A 26,429-nucleotide genomic window follows, 5' to 3' on the forward strand; every position below is an offset into this window, starting at 1 on the left:
TGGATTCTCCAGATGGAGTACAAATAGGCCACCACCTTTCTGGAGGAAAATCCATGTCTGTATTGTCAAAAAGAAAAGGAGTACTTGTGGCACCTTAGAGACTAACAAATTTATTTATAACACGGCTACTACTCTGATTTCTGTATTGATGATTTTAAAATGGCTAACCAACATGAAGCATGTTGATTTACATGCTCACATTTGTATGGGAAGGCAAACTTCAGAAAGAGAAGGCTTCCCATTCACTTCCTTTGTGAAATGCAGGAAAAGGTTTCCCTACCAGGGAGCGTTTGTGTCACCAGCCACCCAGATCACTTCTTTAGGGCAGGAATCACCACCCTGCTAGCATCCTCCTCTCACTGGTGGTCTGGGCGTTGTGAATCAGGCTGATGGGCTATTGGCAGAGATCTAGGAAGGTAAGCACAGGGCCTACCTGTATTATGTGCACTTGGCTGTCCTATTGCTGCAGAATTCACTGCAGAGCCCACGCCTTCTAATACATTTGTGCTCCAGAGTTCAAGCTTGCATTTAAAAAACAGAAGAGAGGGTCTGATTCATTGCTCTGCCTGGCCACCAGGGAATACCCCCAGCTGGTGTATGCTGCAAGAATGACTACACAGCCTTTCTTGCAGCCCGCAGCACGGAGGCATGGCCAGTGCATGAGGCATTATTCTGGGGAAGTTCTCTAGCCTGTGTTATACAGGATGTCAGACTAGATGATCATAACAGGCCTTTCTGGCCCTGGAATCTATGCTGCCCTCCAGCTAATCTTGGCTGCTAGATGGTCTCATGGGTGCTGTTGCAGCTGAATGTAGTTTAGATTACTATAATCGTTTATTAGTTATGTGGCAGTATTGCCTAGAAGCCTTGACCAGTGCTAGGTTCTGGACAAACAAGTAAGGAAAAGATAGTCCCTGCCCTGGAGAGCTTACCATGTAAGTAAGGTAGATCAGGCCTGAGGCTGTTCTAAACTGAGCCAGGGGCTGGCTGGGAATCCAACTAGCCCAATAATCCAGGGAGCCAGAACCTGCTTAAAGCCACCTTTGCCTCACCCTGTTGGGTCCTGTGTTGGACAAAGCTCGGCCGCACCCAAGAATCTGGCCCTAGGTTTCTTGCCCTTCTGATTGCAAAGAAATCCTTCAAATAGAGTAAACCAATGCAGTTAGGTCTGCCTGAGTCTGCAGACAGCCCAAAATCAGAGTTCTGAGAGATGTGACCTGCCCCATTCACCATAAAGGGAGCTGTCAACTTTGAAAGCTAATGATGCACATTTCAATGTCCACATGGTTTCCTATTTCACTGTAAAGTATTTTAACATCCAAATAACATGCTGAGTCCACAACCGTAGACTGCCTTAGACCTTCCCCACATGCTGTAAAGGTCCATCTGGGCACTGCCTAACCACCACCATTCCAGCTTTCCCGTGACTACTTCTCTAATAGTCTTTAGTGCAAAATTCAAACACACACTGAAAATTCAACATGCACAGGCAGTGTAAAATAAATCAAATTTAATATCCAGTGACTGGCACAAAGTATACCACACTGACTGGACTGTCCACTTCAAAATGTTCGTTAATCAATACCGTATTCTTTTAATTTATCTGAAGCTAGGGCAGAGCCTCCAACCGATTGCACCAGACCACTGCAGAATGCATGGATCTTGCCACTGAATTTTTGGTGAAGCGTGCCTGGAAATCAATTGGATCTTGATTATTCCTGTTCTGGCCAATGAGTTCATAGATTCATAGATACTAAGGTCAGAAGGGACCATTCTGATCATCTAGTTTGACCTCCTGCACAGCGCGGGCCACAGAATCTCACCCACCCACTCCTACGAAAAACCTCACCTATGTCTGAGCTATTGAAGTCCTCAAATCGTGGTTTAAAGACTTCGAGGAGCAGAGAAGCCTCCCTCAAGTGACCACTTCTCTGCTCCTTGAAGTCTTTAAACCACGATTTGAGGACTTCAACAGCTCAGACATAGGTGAGGTTTTTCATAGGAGTGGGTGGGTGAGATTCTGTGGCCTGCATTGTGCAGAAGGTCGGACTAGATGATCAGAATGGTCCCTTCTGACCTTAGTATCTATGAATCTAAGTGACCCATGCCCCATGCTACAGAGGAAGGTGAAAAACCTCCAGGGCCTCTCCAATCTGCCCTGGAGGAAAATTCCTTCCCGACCCCAAATATGGCAATCAGCTAAACCCTGAGCATATGGGCAAGATTCACCAGCCAGATACTAAAGAAAATTCTTTCCTGGGTAACTCAGATCCCATCCATCTAATATCCCATCTCAGGGGATTAGTCCTATTTACCCTGAATATTTAAAGATCAATTACTTACCAAAATCCCATTATCCCATCATACCATCTCCTCCATAAACTTATCAAGTAGAATCTTAAAACCAGATAGATCTTTTGCCCCACTGCTTCCCTTGGAAGGCTATTCCAAAACTTCACTCCTCTGATGGTTAAAAACCTTCGTCTGATTTCAAGTCTAAACTTCCTGGTGGCCAGTTTATACCCATTTGTTCTTGTGTCCACATTGGTGCTGAACTTAAATAATTCCTCTCCTTCTCCTGTATTTATCCCTCTGATATATTTATAGAGAGCAATCATATCTCCCCTCAACCTTCTTTTAGTTAGGCTAAACAAGCCAAGCTCCTTAAGTCTCCTTTCATAAGACAAGTTTTCCATTCCTCGGATCATCCTAGTAGCCCTCTCTGTACCTGCTCCAGTTTGAATTCATCCTTTTTAAACATGGGAGACCAGAACTGCACACAGTATTCTAGGTGAGGTCTCACCAGTGCCTTGTATAATGGTACTAAAACCTCCTTATCCCTACTGGAAATGCCTCTCCTGATGCATCCCAAAACCGCATTAGCTTTTTTCACAGCCATATCACATTGGCAGCTCATAGTCATCCTATGATCAACCAATACTCCAAGGTCCTTCTCCTCTTCCATTACTTCTAATTGATGCGTCCCCAACTTATAACTAAAATTCTGCTCCTCATTTACATTAGCAAAAAAAAAAAAAAAACAACCTCAAACGTTTATTTTAAATTTCTTAAGAAAATTAAAATTCCTTGTGTCACTGGAGAGAACAAGGAAACCACTTTCCCGTTCTGTTCACATCTGACAGCTACAGGTCGAGAGAGCATAAGTCTGACATGTAATATGATTTTTCTCTTTTATAATTTCCTGGCACACACACCCTCTTAAATTCTGAGCTAGGACTGGAAAAAATGTCATTTCCAGACAACTAGGTCTGAATTTTATCGCTATGAATTGTTGCTTCTGGAGAGGCAGAACTTCCATTATATGAAGATGGCGATTTGCAAAGGAAATAGTTGCCGGACTGTGTAATGTGTCAGTACATGTCTAAGTTAAATATACTTAGGGGGAAAATGACTTGGTAGAATATCTGCTTTTCAAAGAAAATCCAAACTAATGAAAGAGGGCACTTCCCCCCTCCTTCAAGAAATACTTGTGTGCACCATGTTGTGCTAAACCCTTTCCCTCTCGGTACATTTGGTGTCCTTTAGTAGAGTTACAAGAGGTACTCTGTCACCCCTGCAACCCACTGAGGAAATCACATGTCAAAGATGAACGACCCTCTATCTTTGATCCTGCAGCACGTCCAGCACGTCTATAGATTGTCCTGGGACGAGGTGTGGGATTGGCTGGTCTTGAGTCTAAGAAAAACAGCAGCAAGAACGATTTTGGCATTGGTCAAATAGATTACAGAAAGTCTGCTGCTCTGACTCAGCCCAAGTTGTCCAGAGAGAATTAGTAAGAGTTAGGAGAATTGGACAGCTCAGAGGCTGGTAACTGGACACATTCTCTTTCACCTGAGATCACCAGCTTCAAACCCAGCACTAGTCTTTTGTAACAGAGTGTAATGGCTGCCTGGTGGTCCGGGATTGTGAAGACAGCAGGTGGCCTTCCTCCCCAACCATCACAAGCAGCTCGGTCATCCTTGCCAGCAGGCTCAGCAGAGAGGGCACAGGCCAGATCCTGCTTGCAATGACATCAACTTAAGCATTGCCACTGACTACAGTAGGAGCAGCACTGAATCCCACATAGGTATGGAAGCTCAACTCCTCTCTAGAGCTGTTTCCTCCAGGTCAGGGCTGAGCTATACAGTCAGAGACCAGCGCAGGGGAAGCTTGCGTTGCTGATGTTGTACTTGTTCTATGGTCCAGATACTGCACAAACAAGGGATCTCAGCTTTTGGGCTGTGGATAGCCCCTTCCATGAGCCCTACACACACACACACACACACACACACACACACACACACACACACACACACAAAGGAGCAAGGTTTAATTACCTCCATCACTGGCAGTCCTTGTGTCAGAGTTGAGGCTTTCTGTGGAGCCAGCCACGAAGCTGACGTGGATCCCTCGGAAAGGTGGGCCGAGGCTCTCTGCAGAGCCATTGCTAACCTTCTCCAGCTCAGAGCTACTCTTGTTCATTTTCAAAGCGTGCCTAGAAAGTTAAACAACAAACGGAATCATTGCTTGTCTGGGGAAGACGCATCGCTGCACCGTTCGCAGACAAACATCAGCCCGATTTGGTCTGACCTCTTGTTCCTGCAGTAAAACCAGGGAGGCAGGGTTGTCCTGTTCATTACTGTAGAAGCCATACTTGGGCATCTACACACGCACACTCCACATGTATTAGCTACCCAATACAGAACGGACACGCTTCCCCTGCGGTGGGGATCTCTCTTAAGGGAGGGTCTCTCCAGCACGACCACACTGCCGGGGAGGAGGTCAGAGCTGGCCTGCAGGCACAAGGCCCAGGTGTGAAAGGCCCTGGATCCAGGGGGTACACCTGGCTAACATGGGCCCTCATGCATATTGGAAAAAAACCCTCATTTTGTTATTGCCCTTGTGTGACGAAATGCAACCCCTGTATTCAGACCGTACGCACTATTGTAATAATCTTTGTACAGAATAGGTCTTGTGGGGGATCATTTGAAAACTAATAATTTACTGGTCAATAATAGGATGAAATGTATGTAGCCACATTATATGTAAAGTTATGAATTCTCCCTGAATGGTTGTTGGTAGCCTATGTTCAAATCCACGCAGCCCTGATTAGGCAGAACTGGTCAAGCAGGTCTTAAACAAAGGGATCTTGACCTCAAACTTGGTCAGCAATGTTACTGGGAATTTGCAAGAATTTCACTTTGAACCAAGTCTAGTTTAAGATTAGAAAGCGGCTTCTCTTGATTTCTCTTGTAACCATTTCTGATTGTAATGCCTTACACTTGTACTCACTTAAAACCTGTCTCCTTGTAGTTAAGTAAACTTGTTTTATTCTTTAATTAAAACCAACCTAGTATTATGAATTATTTGGGTAATTCCATTTAAGATAGCAGGCTGTCCTATATTGATCCCCACAGAGGGACCCAATATATCTGGATAGTCCAGGAGAGGGCTGGACAGTGCAGAACACATGTTTTGGACAGAAAACCCAGGCCTGGGAACGTGTTCGGGTCTCCCTGTAAGTAGTCACCAAAGGCTGCTGGAAGCCAGAGTGTGGTTGGTGTTTGTTAACAAGCTGCTGGGGTCAGAATTGCTGGACCAGGCTGTGGCTACACACAGACACTCAGGGTGTGACCTGCAGGCTGTTTGTGAATGACCCAGGTGGGAGTTACAGCAGCAAAACATTGTGAGGCTCCCCAAGTTGTAGGACAGGGCCGACAACACCTACACTGGTCTGGACTGCACCCTGGAATGTCATAGAAGCGTTGTTTACAGTATACCAACGTTATAGTTTAGATGCATAATTTGTAGCTTTGCACGGCAAAATGGAAAGATTTACAGGCTCAGAGCCCACGGGTAGCTGTACACACATCAAGGCATAGTGGACTTTGTACATTTAAAAAAAAAAAAAAAAAGAGTTGTATCAAAACCCACTCACTGTCAGTAAAATCTCTACCCCAGTCCTGGAAGCTGGTGTCAAAAAGCCTTTGAGTGCCGACACTCTGACATGGCAAACCTTTCATTGTCAATACAGCGCTACAGGGAAAGCTTCCAGCTTCTCAGCTCTGGTACAAGAACCTCCCCGTGCCAGCAGGTCAGTGCAGGGAGTCAACACGGGCATGAACCAACTCCTACACACACTATGCTCCAGCACTCAGAAACCAACGCACTGAACAACAAACAGCTCCCTCGCTCTAGTCTGCTGCCCTTTTCACCCGCTAAAACCGAGTCTGGGCTCCTCGGCCATATTGCATCACAGCTGACTAAGCCCGGGCAGTGTCTCTAAGGTCAGTGTCAGTCCACACTCAGAGTTCAAGTACTGTATGGACAGAGCAGATGTATGAGTGTGGATCTTAAATCTGGCAGATCTCAAAGTACTTTACAAAGGAGGCGAGTATCATTAACCCCATTCTACAAATGGGGAAACTGAGGCACTGAGCTAAAACACTATCTGTTACTGATTCCATATCTCCATAACTGTGACTGGCTCTTGGGTTTGGCACTGAAAGCAGCCTTTGTACTGATACTACTTAGCAGGAAGCAGAGTCCTTCTCACCTATTTTGAGACAAAGGAAATACTGCACAGAAAATGAAAGCATGAAAAAGAGGAAGACTTAAAAAAGTATTTCAAGTAAGTTCCATTATTTTCGAGACACATTTTTATCTAGAAACATAGAAGCGTTGTTTACAGTATACCAACATTATATTATTCATTCTATTATTATTATTATATTATATTATTCATTATATTATCCATTATTAGATGAATAATTTGTAGTAAGGCACAAACTATTACCTATTAACTTTTGTTTAAGACAAGCAACACCCATGCCTTTTCTACATTTTTTCCCCTGGCAAATAATAGAACAGACTTGAAAGCTGCTCATTTTACAATGGTGCAAATGCATCTGGCTCTGTTACAGTTCATAATTTCTGACTGCATCCTGACAGACTGGTGAAGGTTAGATTATTTGTAAGTAATAGTCAAATGAAATTAAAATGTAATTGTTTGATAAAAGTCAATAGAATATTTCTTAAAATCAAAATAGGATAACAAGTCATTTACAAAAAAGGAAAATTGATTTCCATGGTGCCTCCTGCCTGACAAGTTAAAAACCCCTAAATAGTCTTTACCTTTCCTACTCAGAAAGCTGAATAGCTATTAATAAACCCACAACAAAAAATAAACATATGTTTTCCTACCACCCCGAAACAGACTAGTCACACAGAATTTCTCTTCTGCATTGCACCAATGAGGCACTGGGAGGGAATGCAGGGATTGTTTTTTATATGGTTACTTTTTCTTTTTTTTTCGATGAAGTGAGCTGTAGCTCACGAAAGCTTATGCTCAAATAAATTTGTTAGTCTCTAAGGTGCCACAAGTACTCCTTTTCTTTTTGCGAATACAGACTAACACGGCTGCTACTCTGAAACCTGTCATTTTTCTTTAGAAAAACTCTGAGCACAACAAATGCTGTAAGCTGTCTAATTTTTTCATGCTTTTTAGAGAAGGAGAGGAAGAGAGGGAATGCTTAATACAGTCTTCTTCTAGCTATGCTGACAGGAAAATTGAAGAAAAGCACAGGAAGAAACCGTTGTCAGACTTCTCCTTTTGTAGGAGCATGCTTGATCTAAAAATATTAAGAGGAAGTTAAGGGCTGAGTTCACCCTGGGTATAATTCCTCTGAAGACAATGGCCATATGTCCAGGATGAATTTGGCACATACAGTTTGTCATTGCAGCAGGCTTCTTCTAGACAATTTATGAAACTTCAGGGGTACCTTATAATTCACAATTAAAAATTACACTTACAAATTTAAGTAAATTTACAATAAAACACGTAAAAATATCCACACACACAATATGTGTATTTTTACATTCATTGTAAAATACCCCCTCCCCACTAAAACTTAGCTGGGCGTTTCTGTCAACAGCTTGATACTCAGACACTCATGCACACAGGCATGCACACCCATGAATCAAGACGTTATTTTAATCAATAAAAGCACCAGAAGTCTAAGTGATATTTTGGAAAAGATCCAAAGGAAAAAATGTTTAAAGTGTAAGATGAGACTTAATTTCTTAATTTGTATAGAAGATAAATAAATGTCTTATTGTAACACAATCATGCTTTTAAAAATAAATTTGAAAACAAAGCTATTAAAATCCTTCCTTTGATTTTTTTTTTCAGTCAACAAACAAAAATATGCATAGGTGTCTTACCATCCTGGTACAGAATCTGAGATTATGAGATCAAATTTTGTTCAGCAGGGTCCAATGTCCTTGCATACAGCCATACCTATTCCTTCAATACACTACAGTGACACAACAGCGTGTTCTGAGCCACCATTTTGGAACGGAGTGATCCTGTTGCAAAGGCAGTTGCATTCGCACTACCCAGCATTGCGGTGAAGTCAGATGTACAGAGAGCTTTCTATTTCCTCCCAGTACCTCAGTGTAAAATGCACTTCCTGAATAGGCAGAAAACTGAAATAGAAATTGCTGCTTCCCACATGGCATGCCGCTCTCAGTCTCAGATGTGACTGCTAGGGCAGTGAATAATCTCCAATATGGTCTAGATGTCTCTGCTCCACATCCCCCTCTTCCGTAACCAGGGTCTGAAGAACAGCTCACCAGGCCAGTAGGGTCAGAGCAAAATAATGAAGGATTATATGGACTATTTGCAGAAAAACATAGGGCCTTCACTCAGATACAATTTCCATTGAAGTTAATGAAGTTTTGCCTAATTGAACTGGTCTGAACGCTCCCTGCTCTTTTAGGATATGTTCATGACACACACACACACAATCACAAGGATGCCTGTTGCTCTTCCCTGGATGCTATTCCCACCAAGGGAAAAAGATGCCGACAATAGTTAGTCTCCACAGAAGGAACAGTTACGACCATCTAGTGAGTCTCACCATAGCACAGTCCACAGAACGTCACTCAGGGCTATATCAGATTTACAAAGTGATTTAGGTGCGTAACTGATACATTCAGCACCTAAATCCAAAACTCAGGTCTTCAAAATCCCAGCTCAGCGGCTCCCTAATCCTGCAGGAGCCTAAACTTCTGCCAATAAAATCCCTGCAGTACCAAAAATCTGCCACTGGTCACGTGCACAACTGTCTTGGTCCTGATACCCGCACACCTCTCTCACCCTAAGCCCCAGCGGGCTCCTCAAACGAGGTGTCCCACCATCTATCCTACCGGTGGGGCTGCTCTGGCAGGAGTGCTCCAAGAGCAGCCAGCAGTTCAGGCCTCATACAAAATGGAGGAGGAAGGGGTGCTGTCTCCCCCCCGTCCCTCATTCACATCGCCCACCTCTCAGGAGTGTGCCCCGAGGCATTCCGGAGCGGGTGCCTTTCAATCTCTCTCGCTGCAATCGTTCCATGGTGCAGAAAGAGCGACTCACCGAGCCGGGGGAAGGGAGAGCATGGCTGTCGCCCATTGGTTATGGCACGCACCGGGGAGGCGAGAGACCCACGTTCAAGGACCTGCTGCAACGGCTATTTCTTTATATGCAGTAGAAGAGTTCCGACGGGACAGCCGGAGAGAGCCATAGCCCAGGGTCAGGGCGCTCTCCTGAGAGCTGGGAAAGGAGGGATCAAACCCCTGCAGCTAACCCCAAACCCCCGCCTCCCACCTCCCGGCCAAGTGTGCCAGCCCCAGGGCTAAAGGGTACGCGCGTGCTTCCTCTTCATATTTTCCCTTTTATTGAAAGGGAGAGCCAAGGTGTGGCGCCTCCTGTTGGGGCTACGGGTTCATCGCTGTGAACCCCAGGCAGAGACGCGGGCCTGCCTCTGACTGACACTCAAACTCCTTTCAAGGGACGGGGCTGAGGCCACACCCCTCTCCTGGGCATCTTCCATTGCCTGGTTTAGGCAGCTCCCCACACAGCTTGCTGGCTTTTGGGGATCCCATTATCAGGTGCCAAACTCTTCCCGTGCAGTGTGCTGGGAGCTTGCCCCCCCCCAACTGGGGCTTCTGGATTCCATTCCATGGCAGGGTGCCTAAATGCTACGTGCTGCAACACAGACCTCAGCTCCCTTTGTGGGTCTAGCCCTCAATGACTAAGCCCATGAGCAGAACTTGGACAAAGATATCCACCTTCATTTTAGACTCCCAAGGAGGGAGAACACCATTTCCCTGGGCAAACTGCTCCAGCAGCTAATTACCTTCACTTGAAAATTTCCACCGCATTTCCAGTTTCCATTGGAAACTTGTTTGTGGTTTAGTTGCTGGAACTAGGAGTGCTGGGGAGCTGCGGCACCCCCCTGGCTTGAAGGGGTTTCCCTAATATACAGGGTTTACAGTTTGGGTCAGTGGCTCTCAGCACCCGCGCTGTACACATTTTTCCAGCAGTGCGGAGCTTGCTTCTGATGATGAGCTTGGAAAGGCTGGAGGGTTGTTTGAAGGCCAGAAAAGGGGGTTCAGGAAAGATTTCTTTCAGGATGGGGTCCCCCATCGAAAATGGGTTGTAGCTGTTCGATGATACCCTGTATTCGTTCCAGTGTGGCGTGGTAGGTGACAACTAGGGGTGTGTGGTCAGATGAGGTTTTATATCCGTATTGAAGCAGATTCTTTCGGGGTATTTGAGAGGCCCATTCCATGATGTGATTTACTTCTCCAGTGGAATGTCCTTGTTTGGTGAAGATGGTTTTGAGCGTGTTAAGGTGTGTATCCCGGACTCTCTCCTTGGAGCATGTTCTGTGGTATCTGAGTGCCTGGCCGTAGGTTACAGATTTCTTGGTGTGCATCTCAGAGGGTTGTCCATTGTCCTGTAAATATTAGAGTCAGGCAGCAATGCTGTCACTATGAGGGATGTATAGAGAAGTGACATCCATGATGGCAATGATGGTGTTCTGAGGGAGGCTGTTAATGTTGTGGAGTTTGTGGAGGAAGTCAGTTGTGCCCTGGAGGAAGCTTGCCCTAGGGGTGGTCAGTGGTTTGAGGATGGTTTCTCTGAATCCCAATAATCCTTCTGTAAGAGTGTCACAGCCAAATACAATGGGCCGGCCTGGGTTCTTTGCTTCGTGTATCTTGGGAAGCACGTGCGGATGTTGCGGCTCCAATGGTGGGTAAGGTGAGCTGCTTAAGTCCAAGCCCCTGGTCTGAGCTTGGGGCTTTGCCTAAGCTGCTATGTCCACCCTGCTGTTTTTAGCACACGAGCTGACCTAGCTCAAGTCTGCCTACCAGCGCTGGGAATCACACTTCCCAGCTGCAGCACAGGCATTCCCTAAGGGTTTTCACGGGTTTAATTAATTTGGTTTCAGAACCCAACTTTACTGAAACAGGTGCAGCTTTGAATATAGAGAAGGCCTCAGTTAGTGGCCTGCAATGTTAACATCAGAGACGGACACATTTCATAATACTAAGAGAGAAATCCTTTTTGGTCTCCGTTTCTTCAACTAGTGGACATTTACTTTACCCCAAAGGGGATTTTGCAGGACTTTTTCTTAAATAGCTGCTTTAAAGATTGGACCTAGAGTGATCAAGACAATGTTGATAAATAACACAGGAAGAAACAAAGTAAGAAAAACAAACAAAATCCCAGGACAAAACTGGCCGATATTTTTGCAAGGCATTCTCTTGAAAAATGGGGGGGGGGGAGGGAAATGAGCTGTACACAACAAAAGAGAAGAAACAGCCCGAATAAATTAGCCAGCACTATTACTCCAGCGCAGCCGTGGTGCAATTATTACATGAAAGGGAGCATTGTGCTGGTGCATGTTTGTTCACCTTGAAACATTCATACTTATTAACCTCCACCCCCTTAGCTGCTGCAGCGGCTGCCTTCCGTTTCTGTCAAGGTGTGCAACCCACTAAAAATCCATCAACCCACAATAGATAAGACAAAGAATTTTGCAATCTATTTTCTTCTAATATTGCAGTGTCACAAATGTAGCCCAGAATGCAGGCACTGTGCAAACGTCAAGAGACATGAGCACACCTGAATACTGGGCTGTCTGCAGTTCTGGGGTATGCCTGCACAGCAACTGGGGGCCTGCTTCCCAGAGCAGGTAGACAGACATGCACTGCTCTACATGAGCTAGCATGCTAAAAATCACAGTGTGTCCACTGTGGCATGGGTGATGGCTCAGGCTACCCACCTGAGTACATACCAAGGGGGTTGGGTGAGCGTGTAGTCAGACAGCTAGATTGAGTCGTTGCTTGTGATGCCACAGCAACACTGCTATTTTAGGCCACTAGCACTAGCAGAGCTACTGCATCTTGGTCTACCCACGCTGGGAAGCACACCCCCCTGCTTGTGTGTAGACATACCCTTGGAGACAAAAGGGAGCTGATCGCAACTCTCAGGAATGGGACATGCGAGTTTTAAAGTATTTAGAGCTTAGTCCTAAATGCTCTCCTTCTGCATAAATACACACACACAGCAAAAAAGGTACAACAACTTGCACTGCACTTTCCTTCCGTTTGGAAGGGATTTATTAGTGTGGAAGAAGATGGGGGCACACCAAGTGTACGGAGTATGAAGATCTAAGACACTTGCAAAACCTAGAAATATTGCACAAATTAAATCAGTATGCTTTCCAAAAGATGCAAAAACCACCAGTTCCCAATAAGGCCAACAATTGGCAATTTCAAGCCACACTACTTTTTAAGTGGCAAAAAAGATGGGAAACTTGAAGGGAAAAAAAAGTGTATAGCCTTCATTTCCAAAGAAGTCATCTTTCTCAAATGACCTGTCTGATAAATCACAGATTTAAAAAATAATCCTCTGTCAGAAACAAGCACATGAAATCCCAGACTGAAATCAAAAGAGGAATCCAAACAATGGTTTAAACAGAAACCTAATCGCTGTCTCGACTCTGGAAAGACAGTTAGCTCTCCATAATGGAGTGCAATGCTCCTTTCTGGTTTGTTCATTTTGCCTAAATAGGGCCATACCGTTCTGCTGCTTTTCCTTTCTTCTGACAGTCTGCATTGTGATGCTGGGGCTCAATTTTTAAAAGGGTCATAGCTTTAGGTGCTGTACATAAGAAATACCGTCCACCATCCCCGAAAGGCTATTTTTAGTGCTGTCTGCAGCACTCTGCTGTGTAAAGCAGAACTGAACTGCAAAAGCCTATCTGTTCAGCATAATACAAAGCCTCCAAGCTGGGAAGACGGGGCTGGATGGTTACATTGTATAGTGCTATTGTTTCATACACTTAACATAACTGCTTGACAGTTCAGAATCGTAAGAGCTATACATGTGTAATCTATAAAGCCAGGGAATCATTTTATTTTTCCATTTGCACACAACTGAATTCAAGTTACATGCAGATACTGCTACTGGTCAATATACTTTTCATGACAGTTACTTAATCTGAGAGTCACTATAAGATGCCTCAACATTTTAGGAAACATCTCCAGTTTGACTATTACAAAATAAAACTGAAGCACAAACCTGACAACCACATTAAAACTGGGTTAAACTGGCAAGAAAACACCATAAAATCCAGAGGTCTCATTGGTTATGTATACGTAACCCAGCCTATTGTAACTAGGAATAACAATAATGGAACACTACTGTTAATACACACAGCCAGCATTCAAAGTCAAATAAGTTGTCTCATATCTGGGGTTTGATTTCAAAGGAACACCATCAACTTTAACAGTTCATTTTTTTAGTTCTATTATTAATTATATCTTAGGCACTGCTGATGCTTAATCCATACCACAAACAACAATGATCCTAGCTATAAGTGTATACAGCAGGAGTGGGCAAACTATGGCCCAGGGGCCCATCTGGCCCTTCAGCCATTTTAATCAGGCCCTCGAGCTCCCACCGGAGAGCAGCGTCCAGGGCTTGCCCCGCTGTGCGCATACACTGGATCTGCGCGGTTCCTGGAAGCAGCAGCATGTCCCTCCTCCCGCTCCTACATGTAGGGGCAGCCAAGAGGCTCTGCATGCTGCCCCCGCCCCAAGTGCCGTCCCCGCAGCTCCCATTAGCCGGGAACCATGGCCAATGGGAGCTGCAGGGGTGGCGCCTACAGATGGGGCAGCATGCAGAGCTGCCTGTCTGCGCCTCCACGTAGGAGCCGGAGGGGGAAAATGCCGCTGCTTCTGGGAGTTGCTTGAGGTAAGCGCCGCCCGGAGCCTGCACTCCTGACCTCCTCCCGTGCCCCAACCCCCTACCCCAGCCCTGTTTCCCCTCCTACCCTCCTAACCCCTTGGTCCCAGCCCGGAGCACCCTCCTGCACCCCAAACCCTCATCCCCATCCCCACCCCCACCCCAGTGCCTGCACCCCCAGCCAGAGCCCTCCTCTCCTTCCCCCCCTCCCCCGCACACCAACCCTCTGCCCCAGCCCCTTCCCGCACACTAAACTCATTTCTGGACCCACCACAGAGCCCACACCCCCAGCTGGAGCCCTCACCCCCTTCCGCATCCCAACCCCCAATTTCATGAGAATTCATGGTCCACCATACAATTTCCTTATCCAGATGTGGCCCTTGGGCCAAAAAGTTTGCCCACCCCTGTATACAGGGACCAATCATATTCAGCATGTTCCAGAAGCCTTAGTCAACACCTGGTAAAATCATTATAAATCTCAATGGCTTGGAACAGCTATAATGATTTTCAGGTTGTGTTTGTGGAGGGGGATAGAGGGCACACTTGTGTGGGCACCATCTTTGCAGATGGGACCTGCTCTTCTCCCGTTCACTCTCCAGTTATGAGGCGTACGTTATGAGGCGTACGGTGGAAAAGCATGAGGTTATCATTGTCCTGGAGCAGCCGGGACAAGGCTATGTGAACAAGTTCCCTCTACTTGCACTGGAATGAACATCTGAAAACAAGCTTTAAAAACAAAGAATTACAAGTCTGCAGAAATCCCTTTCTGAACACGGTTTCCTTCGTAGCACTACCATGTTGAGCCCCAATTCAGCAGTACCCAGCGCTCACCCTATTGTCAGCAATGGATATGCCCCATTACCCAGCTCCTACCCAGGGCACGGAAGTAGAGCAACTATTCAAACTAGGTACGAGAGACAAGAACAGGATGGCCCCACATAACCCTTCTCTGCTGACTAGTCGCCCAAGTCAATAAAGGATGTGTCTTTGTCCAGCGCGCCAAGCAATAACCAGGTGAAGAATCACACACAGAGATACCAACATACGATTTTCTATCATACATAAAACTTTGTGGGATTCTAAGTCTGAGAAGCCAGCTCTGTCCTGCGTCTGTCTGAGTTTTGCTTTCCTTTCTTGCACATGCCTGGCCACCATAGACGTGAACGGATGTAAAGTCATTCAATCGCTATTTCAATATGGGACTATTTTTAAAAGTAAGCACGTTTCCTGTTTCCATTTATTCTGATCTACATTTGACACCACCCCAGCCCCTGCCAACAATCATCGTTTCCCTTTAACAAAAACCAAGATACTAGTTGGATTTCTCCCCCCATCCAATCCCCTCCAGCAAACATGCCACACACACTGGTTTGCACTCTAACTTGATCCATAAACACGCACACAGGGGCAGACTATGCCAAGCAGTCAAGAGCTTATTTTTATGGAACTAAAATTCTCCAGTGTCCCAAATCCCCATCAAGTGACTGAGTGTTAATGTTCACCTTTATGATCATTACATATGGATTCTTATTTGTATTTTTGTAGTGTCTCCATCTATCTAGTGACACCACATCCACAGAGACTACTGCAAGCCAGTTATTTCACTGTACTAGAACACTGATTCTCCCTTTGTCCCTTCATGTCAGCAAGTGTCCCGACAAAAGAATCTGACGACGCATCCACAATGCCAGAAGCGTTCCTGGTTTTGTCGCTCATTCTGCAAAGCACTTAACCTCATGCTGAAATGCACGTCTAACTGCCTGTTTCTGCATCTTTGGAGCTCCGTGGCAAATCTTCCAGTGACTTCAGCAGAGCTGGACGCAGTCCTAAATGCTTTGCTGAGCTGGCCTCTGAAGCTACCTTGCCCCATGAAACACTCTCTAGTGCACAAGAAGCGCTTCCAGGTCACCATTTGCGTGTTCTGTAGATATATTTTGTTCTCTACTTTCCTCACTATTACATATTTACAGTACTTTAGTTAAGGCTGTCCTAATGGCAACTGTAAAGCGGGCTATCTATCTTAAGATTGCTTTAATGATCCTGGTTACTGTTCATGCATTTACAGTGTCCTAGAAATAGGAAGTTAAAAATAAAGTTGATTTCCATCATTCTTTCTTCTGACTTGAATAGACTTTGTATGCCTAAAAAAATTCAACAAAAAGGAAATTATAAAGAAAAGTGTATTGCGGCCAGAATAATACTTTATTTCAGCCACTTGATCCACTCACACAAATCCAAATAGCAGAAGCTGGCCCTATGGAGGGTTTTAAATAGATGATAAAATTCTGAAAACTAGCATTAGACACTCATGTAAAATCGTACACCAATTCATAAAGCCAGATCTAGCGTAATCATCCATTTGGCAATCATATCCAGTTAGAAACTAATCTGATCTCTCTGCATTTTAAGCTTTTTCCTTGTGATTCTGTTTCTACCATCACCACTTTGTATGTCTCTCTCCTTTTTTCGTGGTAAGACACTAAAGCCTCTGTCAAAAGCTACAACCTCAAACAGGCAGCCTTTGTGTGCCCTGATCTCATTTATCTTGCCTTTTTACAGCACAGACTAACAACAGAATTTGTCAAGCCATACTCATCTATTCGCTTTCAAAATGAGTCATGTATTTATTAGAATATATTATGAAGATGTATTAATTATGTTGGAAACAATTAGAGACTAATGCCAAAAATAACTTTAATCTTTTTTTATAAGCCATTAAAAAATCTCTAGATTAGAGTCATACGTCTTAAGGCCAGAAGGGACCATTATGATCATCTAGTCTAACCCTGGTGCGTAACACAGGCCAGAGAATTTCACCCAGGGATTCCTGCATCAGTCCCAATAACTTGTGAATGAAACAGAGCCTATCTTTTAGAAAGAGCCATCCAATTATGATTTAAAGCAGGAGTGGGCAAACTTTTTGGCCCGAGGGCCACATCTGGGTATGGAAATTGTATGGCGGGCCATGAATGCTCACAAAATTGGGGGTTGGGGTGCGGGAGGGGGTGAGGGCTCCGGCTGGGGGAGCAGGCTCTGTGGTGGGTCCAGAAATGAGTTCAGTGTGCAGGAAGGGGCTCCGGGCTGGGGAAGGGGGTTGAGGTGCGGGGCGGCTCTGGCTGGGGCTGAGAATGAGGGTTTGGGGTGTAGGAGGATGCTCCAGGCTCGGACCTAGAGGTTCAGAGGGCAGGAGGGGGATCAGGGTTGGGGAAGGGGGTCAGGAATGCAGGCTCCTCGTGGCACTTACCTCAAGCAGCTCCCAGAAGCAATGGCATGTCTCCCCTCCGGCTCCTACACAGAAGTGCAGCCAGGCAGCTCTGCATGCTATCCCGTCCGTAGGTGCAACCCCTGCAGCTCCCATTAGCCATGTTCCTGGCCAATGAGAGCTGCAGGGGTGGCACTTGGGGCGGAGGCAGCATGCAGAGCCCCTTGGCTGCCCCTACATGTAGGAGTCAGAGGAGGGACATGCCGCTGCTTCCAGTAACTGCGCAGAGCCACTGTACGCGCAGAGCGGGGCAAGCCCTGGACCCTGCTCCCCGGTGGGATCCCCCAGGCCATAGTTTGCCCACCCCTGATTTAAAGACTCCAAGCAATGGAGAATCCACCACATCGCATTGTAAACAGTTACAGTGGCTAATTAATTTGAAACAGACTAAACATCCCTTCCCCTTTCAATTAATCAGCTTTTCATCTCTTTTCTTGTGATGTCATAATTCAACTAGTTCTTTGGTTTTCTACAGAGTTCCAGGAGAGACCAGATCTAACAGTCTAATTTTAAAACAAGCAGTACCCCTCCCCCTTAAACATACAGAAGAGGTCCAGAACTTTTTGTATGTATCGAAAAATACAAAAAAAGGGGCACAACCCCATTATTTAAAACCTGTCTGTAAATGTGCTTGCAGCTACCTTGGAGAGAACTCTCATTCCACACTACAGCCTTATTTGTACCATGAAAATACTGCAAAGGTGGCTTTTGTTGGTTTGTTTTTTAAACTGTTATAGCTGAGAGTGAACAACCTTAACACATTACATGTTTGGTCTTTGTTTCTCAACTTTGAAATTAATATGAAAATATATTCTAAATTGCTTTAAAATAAGTAATTGTCATTAGAAAAACTAATCAAATAGGTTTCATTTTCCTGCACACAATCACCCGCATGCAGTAAAGCACAAGATGTAAAAGGAAAAACGAATACATTCAACGCTGGGAAGAGTGCGTGAGGCTTAACTTCAATATACAACGTGTTACTGTGACCCTCTTTTCCTGCACTATCAAACTGTCAGGACACATGGTTTATACTTGTCAAGTCTCAAGGTGACTCCTGCTTGAAGGCACCACAGAAGTTAATGGGAAATTCCTTTTACCTTGAAAAGTCAGACATCTTCAAAGGACCATTCTTGCCTTCATATTTATCTCTTATCCCTTCCCATTACTTTCCCCACACATTGATAGATGCGGAAAGCTCCTTTCACCAAGGTACAGTTTAAGGCAACTATGTTCAAGCATTCCTTATCTACTCCCCAAAGAAAAGCCGTTTCCCTACTTGGTTCTATGACATGCTTGGTCTTCCATTAGCCTGACTACCAAGTGGGAAAGCTCACCAGTCTCCCGAAAACTAATGCCACCTTCTGTTTGGTTTCTAGTGTGTAGCAAAGATCTGTTTACTATTATAACTAGACATTTAAATGAGCAAGAAATATTAAGGCCCAGATTCTCGCTTACTGAGTCTGCTTTACATAGCTCTGCTAGCACAAAATGGTCCTAACCTATTTTAGCAGGCCATGGGAGGATCACACCAATGTGGAAGGATCCTTCGGTGCCATAAAGTTGGCACAATGACTCCTCTTCCACCCTTCCTCCCTCAGGCTGGCGTAGGGGGCATGGCTGGTTGACAGTGGGCATGCTCCATGTCTCCCTGCACACGGGCAATGCATGGCTGCTATAAGGCCACTGACAGCTAGCATAATTGAGAGCAGCCTTTAGACAGTTCCAAAGTACGCCTAGGGCCAGACCTGCACACAGACTGCTCCGGATGAGGAGTGCAAAGTTGGCTGAAAGTCACTTTTGCGCACACCTCTCCCCTCCCAAGTTGCACTGAGTGTTCCTCAGCCACAGGTAAGGATCTAGCTTCACACATCCACATGAGTCTCAATGTCATGGAAGCCAAAGAAACAGATTTTCCCATCTTCCACGACTAAATTTTGACTGTGTTCTGACCACTTCAATCAATAATATTTATTAAGGTTTCATATATTAAGAAAATAAACAGTTTGTATAACTGTTGCTTGCAGTATTTGTCAAAGATCAAGAGGAGTAATAATATATACACACACCCCGTACACGCATACAATCATACACACAAATAAGAATACAGCATCCTGTGCATGAAACATGCTCAAAGAAGTAGAGGTTAAAAGAAAAACGAGGGCACTCAACAGGACCCCAATCTTTGTGAATTTATCCAACTGGAGCAGCTGTGCCCCTGATCAGGTAGCTTCTTGTGGTGGCTGCAGGAGATTTGACAGCTGGGCAAGTCTGTGCTCTTTGCGTGACAGCAGGTAGATTTGGCAGCTTGGATCAAGGCATTTGCTAGTGAGACATAATGACTAATGTCTGTCATCCAGGTACAAGTAGATAGAACCACCCCCGTAACTAGGACCCGAGCCACGGGAGTCATGCAATAGGGATGTCAGAATCGCAGTATTTTTAAGTACTTTCTGGCCCTCAAAGATGTGAAGAAAAGCTTTAAAGGTGACTCAAGAGGAACAACTGCAGTAACCTCTGCCTGAGTGTTCAGAGAGCCTGAGACAATACCTCTGAGAGCAGAGAGCTGTCTCCTGCCTCCAGAGGGGTGCTAACTCCAACCCCAGCCCAGCAGGAGGGGAAAAATGCAGCAGGCTTGACCCCCCATTCAAGCAGATACCCCAGCTACTGGGGTGTTGGCATGAGGGGTCCTCCTGCCACCACCGCTGCCATTCTAGATGGAAAGAAGACCCCAGCTGCTCACAGGTGGAGGACGATGATCCTTGCTGCTGCTTCTACTGGGAAAAAGGGGCTCCCTACTTCTGCTCCTGCCTCTCTGGGCGAAGGAGGGAGCTCCTTGCCACGCTAAATAGTAATTGGGGCCACAATGGAGGGGCAGGGCCAGAGGGACTGATGGTGTCAAGGGACACAGATTGCCTTCATCCGGCCCTGCTCGGGACTTCTGTTTCTCTCTCCTATGAATCATTTCCTGTATGAATTCCAGCATGCTCAAGTGAGACTCAGGGAGGTCCTAAAACTATCCTTTCCCAATAGCAACCAGCCACCACAACCTTCTCTGCTTCTTAGGTCTGAACTAGACCAAATCTCAATCACAAATCACAGTTCAATGCAAGATACAGAGCAGGGAATAGCCTTGAAAGGAAATTCCTGGGCTCACAGCTAAAAATGTCTCAGCGGATATCTTTAAAGGCTCAGAATAAAGCATGAAAGCTCTTTCTCTCGGTAGCCCCTTTCTTGACTGTGCCTGCAACCTGGATGTGCCCCAGTTCAGCAGGAAGAGCGTTTGAAGTTGGCTTTGCTTAGGGGCCACGTAAGGTAGGCCTGTTCAGAAAACATGCCATGCTAGGAACGCACTCTTGTCCCTCGGCCTGGGATGAGTTTTAAAGCTTTTTGTTCTTTGCTTCATTTCTCTCCCCCAATGACATTTGTTCACTGTTAAACCATTTCAAAAAGCTCATTTCTTCTCTTAGTTACGCTGTAAGAAACCTTCATAAACCCATGTGAGCGAGGGAACCAGGGTCTGTTCTCCAAGCACTCTCCCAGGGTGGTGCCACAAGTCACCCCCTGACTCCGGCTACATTGTGAATCTATCATCTCGCACGCAGCCAGGCAGCTCAAACGTTACCATCCCCAACCCAGTTCTCAGGTGTGGTGGTGACCCTCACTCACATCCACTGATCTAAGGGCTTACATGGCCCGCATCACTGCAGTGGCTGTGCACCTGGCTGGCAGAGTTTTCAGTCTGTGCAATCGTACTGAGAGATCTGGCACTGGGCTGAGTTGTTTCAAGTTGCTCTGACAAAAACTGCTGACAGCCCTGCAGGCTGAGCTCCTCCATTGACATTTATCCCCAGAACAAGTACAGGGAGGGCACGGGCAGCAGGCCTGCAAAATTCCCAACTCTCCTCGGCCAATAAATATACCTTAACCATGACCTGAGAGGGCCCTAGCTAGGGGTGAGAGGGCAGCTCAGCCTCCATGCACTTGCAATACTTAGCTTCTCCATTAACACTCACTGGGGATGTCCAGGTATGGATCTGGGTTTTGTGATGGGGTCACCGGGGCACTGAGATGGGACAGAGCCCACCAAATGCCTTTCCCAGGTCACCAGAGAGCAATCAGGTGTTAGTACTTCAGTCACTACTGACCTAGGCTGAATTCAAACCAGTGACTGGAAGAGGAAAGACACTAGATTAGTTATTACTAGATCTCCTGACTGGATTTAAATTTTGAGGGACACTCAGCTAAAGATAAAGAATTTAAAGCATTTTGAGAGTGCCAATTATATAGTGGAAGCCTAGTGTGATTTAATACCTAGCACAACTATGTCCTTCCCAGATGGACAGCTTTCACCCATATTTTATATTATATAAAAAGTTAGAATATGCCAAAATGAAGGTGGCTTGTGCAACCTTAATTCTCCCTTCTTGTGTATACACATCATGATACAGTCTTTAGTTACATGATCACATCCTGTACCACCAAATTTCAAGTCCCTGTTTCACAGCAGGGAGGTGCTAGAGCTTCTCAACCAGATGTCTGCAATACCTTTTTTTTTTTTAAACCACACACTAAACAAGGTATTTTCCCCGACTTTGTTCTTGAATCATTTTAGCTGAAAATTTCCAAACAAATTCAACCTAGGCAGATGCCCAACATGGAAAATGTCAGCGCAGATGGTTAAAGTGTGGCAAAGTTACAAGCAACTGAACACAGGGTCTTATTATGGAAAGCGTTGAGCAACCTTATCGACAGGCAGTGCTACAAGCTCCCTCATAACAGAGACAGATAAATAATCTAGGATCTTGTACCACGTTCATCAGTTTGTTCCAGAGTATACCTGCACATGCGAGGGCTTCTCTGCCCATGTCAGGGAAATGCTGAATTTCCTGGATCTCTATGTGATTGGCATATGAATACAACGATCAAAGGAGAAACAAAACAGGTTATTTCTTCGTATCAGCCCCGACTCATTGCCATAACTAATCACAGCATTTGCAGAGGGGCTTACAGGCAATCTGGTATGCTGAGAAAGCAATTATACAGCTACACAGCAGTTCCTTATGTTCCAGAAAGTCAGTTTTTAATCGGGCTGTTTAGATTTTAAATAAGGACATAAGGAGGAAGCTTCCTTCTAATCTATCCCTGCAGCAGACATTTTGGCTGGAAGCATTTAGAACAGTGGTTCTCAACCTGTGGCCCAATCAGAACAAAGTTCCGGCCCATGTGACATCCACAGGGCCATACAGGTAGTGTTGGATGCGGCCCATATAACACATTATTGGCCTCATATACGGCCCACGATGGCAACTAGGTAGAGAACCACTGACTTAGAACAGATCATTTGTGACTATCCACAGGATGTAAATTAGCACATGTACACTCACACACATCAGTCTATACCTGTGCTGTTTCTTTGGAGGTGGAGGAGGTGGTGCAAATTCCTCAGTTTCACTGCTGTCTTTAGGGAACTCAAAAGCAAAAGATGCTGATTTGCTCATCCCAGTCTTTTTGTCCTGCCCAGAGCAGTCTTCCCTGTGATGGGGACAAGCTGTTCCATTCTGCACTTCCCTGGCCTGTCTGCAGGTTAAAAAGCCCGGTTCTTCCTCCTCTTCTTCCTCTATCCGGCACTGCCTGCTCCATCCTGCATCGCAGTATTTATGCCTCCTCTCATAGGACGAGCCTGGAGGACCCTTGTTGGGCTCCTCTGCAGAGACCCTGTTACTATGAGAGCAGAGAGAAGGCAGAGTCCCCAAGGCACTAGGATCTGTACAGTTCCTTGATGAGAACTGGGTGCTGGCATCACCGTGGCCATTACTGTCACAGAGTTCTGCCCCAGGAGACTTGACTGAAGGCATGGGAGTCCCCTCGCTGCCAGATGGGCTGCTCATGGACGTCTTTGGGGGAACAGTGGGATTCTCACTAACTACACCCTTGCTCTGCATTTGCTGGTGAAACCTCGGGCTGCTTTCACCCGAACCCATCTCACTGCTGGCTTGAGAGCCCTCTCTGTGCCCAAAGGAAGGTAAAGGGATTGCAAAGTCTGGATGAGAGGTGGGGCTAGTGCAGGGCCACTGGACCCCAACAGCCGAGTCTGGGCTGCTCAGAAATATTGTCCTGTTATCCTCCTCTGTGTGCGCTGCCATAATGGTAATCTTTGCTGCTACCTGTGTGGCTGAATCCTGGTACTCCCTTTCGCTGCTCAGGTACCGCACCCCATCTCGCCACAGGCCATGGGCCTGCTCTTTGAGAGGGTTGCGTGCTGGCCCCTCTCTCTTTGTTAGCATGCCAGAATTATTTACCTGCGCCTTCTTTCTCTTGGTGCTCTCGGCATAAATGGGCTCGCTGTGGGCAGGCTGTGTGTGAGGGGCATGTTGTGGTGCTGGGATGGTGCTCAGAGGGTCTCTCGAGTTTTCCCCGGGGTTGTCTCGCACAAGACTCGATTGCTCAAGGAGAGGACAGCAATCGTTCTCCTGGGGCAAAGTCAGGGGACTGCTGCGACAGTTGCTGCTCAACACACTGTCTGACGGGGTGGTAGTGCCAGAGATAAGTGCTAATGTTTTTTGCTCCGAACGTGTATTATTTTGTAGAGAGTCCTGTAAACAGTGTTCCCTTTGCAAACTCGAGTCTAAGTTCAACGGCCTGCATTCATCTTCACAAAACTTGACTGCCTTCGTCTTTGCCCATGGATTCCCCGCAGATTCCTGCTGCCCCCAGAACCTCGGGGCTGGCTTTTCACAGTCATGCCATGCCACCTTGCTCTGTGGACACGGAGCGTCTGGTGGGACAGGACTCTCTCTACAATAGTCTGCGATCGAACAGTACTCCCCACTTTCGCTCTCAGAGCCAGAAGAGCAGCAGCTGTCACTGCTCTCTGAGGACAGCACCGTGCCTTCCCTTTGCTGAAAGGCTGGACATCCGGTAGAGTCCGGGGTGGAATCAGTGCTTCGGTCGGCAAAAATGGATGGTTGGTGGCAGAACCCTCTCTGTGGACAGGCGAGCTTCTCCTTGTTGCGAAGCATAGCTCTGTCCTCCCATCCATCCATCTCGCCCTCCAACACCAAACTGTTGAAGGGAATATTTCTTTCCCCTCTGTTTTCCAGGCCCGCCCTGGAGCAGCCTGGGAGATACTGAGGAGCACAGTCATTCGGTGTATCATGAACGAAGGGCTTTCTCACAGCACTGGTGCTGAAATGATCGAGGCATGTCCTCTGTGCTTCTCCTGGCTTCACAATGAGGTGAGTTTCAGATGCCATTCTCCAGCTGACCTACATGGGCCAAAGATAAAAACACACGTTCAGGACGGGCATTAAAAGAAAGAAAAATGGCAAATGGTGTTTTGTTGCCGACTTCCCTCAGGTGTGTGGTTAGTTCTGCTCTGCACCTGTGTACTCACCACACAGGTGATTATTGCAGCCTTATCTGCTGAAGCTACACTTGTTCTACTTTCTGCACCCTTTGCAGTCCTTGCATTATTAATTATGTCAATATAGTGAATAAGGCATCCCCTTTCCTTCCTAGTCAGGTTCTTATCAAGGACAGGGAATAACGTTTTCAACCTGTTGCACGGTATGTGTGTATTCTATTTAGAGCCATCGACATAGAATTAAAGAGGCATAGATTACAAAGAATATATCTTCCATGTGTCATTATGTCCCCTTTCCATTTTATAAAGCAGCTTTGTAGCTGTACATCTTACAGAACGGAACCCTCTTATAACGAAGGGTTCCCCTCATGAAAAACACTTCATTATATGTGGAATTTCCACTGTAACAGGAGAGGGCCTACTTGGCAAAAGATCCCTTCTTCTTCCATCTGGAAGTGGTAGCAGCGCACCTCTTCCTTCCTGCCCTTGCCAGAGGCACTCGTAGCTACAGTAGACCCTCAACTTATGAACACCAGTTACAAACTGACCAGTCAACCACACACCTCATTTGGAACCAGAAGAACGCAATCAGGCAGCAGCAGAACCAACCAACCAAACAAAAGCAAATACAGTAGAGTGCTGTGTTAAATGTAAACTACTAGAAAAATAAAGGGAAAGTTTAAAAAAAAAATTTCACAAGGTAAGGAAACTGTTTCTGTGTTTGTTTAATTTCAGATGGTTAAAAACTGCATTTTTCTTCTGCATAGTAAAGTTTCAAAGCTGTGTTAAGTCAGTGGTCAGTTGTAAACTTTTAAAAGACCCACCATAACGTTTTGTTCAGAGTTCCAAACAACTTCCATTCCCAAGGTGTTCGTAACTCTGAGGTTCTACTGTTTGTATCTGGGGGCATGCCCATCGCATTCAGGAAGACCTTATCTTTACTCCCATTGGAGAGCAGCTGTAACAAAGACCAGGAATCAAGGAATCTTCCTTGCCACCTCCCTCCCCCACGAGATCGTGATAAATCTTCTTGTCCTCTGTTCAATAAGGGAAGAGAAGTGAGAATCCCATGGAATGCAGAGTGCAACCCATGCCTGTTAAATGCTAAATTGTTGCATTCCTAGGGATTTGACATGGTAGAATCCACTTATAAGGAACTAAAGCTTCACCATCGGCCAAATTCTGCTCTCACTAACAGGAGGAAAACCAGTATAACTCCATTGGCTTCAATGAAGTTAAGCTGTGCTTACCTGAATGAGAATTTGGCCCTAAAAAGAAGCAAAGCAGAGTACTGAAACTCTAATAAAATGCATTGGAGCACTTTTATTCCACTTCACTATAAAATGGTTTACTATAGCAGAGTATATTATTAGCAGCCCCCACTGTAGGTGGGGAGAAGGGCACACATTACGAAATCCTCCAGCTTTTTGGCTGGGTGGGAGCAGCCTTTGTTTCAAAGAAAGGACTGGCTGGTGCAGGATGAATTCAACACAGCTATAATGATCAGCCACCAGAGGAAGACCTTGCCCTGCAGCTATATCACTGACACACCTCCTCTGCTCACTGGTTAGTGGGGGGGGAACGGGGGGGGGTTAGCACTGTTAGTCATCAGTTTGCTTAGGCAGAGATTTCAAGGATATGAGAGAAGACAGTAGGATCAGGCAAAATTAAAACACACAATATTCAAGCTCCTAACCAAGCATTTATCTGGCATAGCGAGA

At 45.8% G+C, this 26,429-nt stretch overlaps 1 protein-coding gene across 3 annotated transcripts in view; it reads right to left on the reverse strand.

Moving 5' to 3' along the window:
• Nucleotides 1-26,429, reverse strand: part of PRAG1 (PEAK1 related, kinase-activating pseudokinase 1) — an 81,243-nt gene that overhangs the window by 11,953 nt on the left and 42,861 nt on the right. For all 3 annotated transcript variants that reach the window (XM_038399236.2, XM_038399233.2, XM_038399235.2), the window contains 2 exons: nt 22,746-24,610; nt 4,338-4,495 (listed from right to left, as the gene is read on the reverse strand). In XM_038399236.2, the coding sequence (XP_038255164.1) occupies nt 4,338-4,495; nt 22,746-24,610 (2,023 nt within the window). The remainder of the gene's footprint in view (nt 1-4,337; nt 4,496-22,745; nt 24,611-26,429) is intronic.

Source organism: Dermochelys coriacea, chromosome 4, assembly GCF_009764565.3.
Source record: "Dermochelys coriacea isolate rDerCor1 chromosome 4, rDerCor1.pri.v4, whole genome shotgun sequence".
NCBI lineage: Eukaryota > Metazoa > Chordata > Testudines > Dermochelyidae > Dermochelys > Dermochelys coriacea.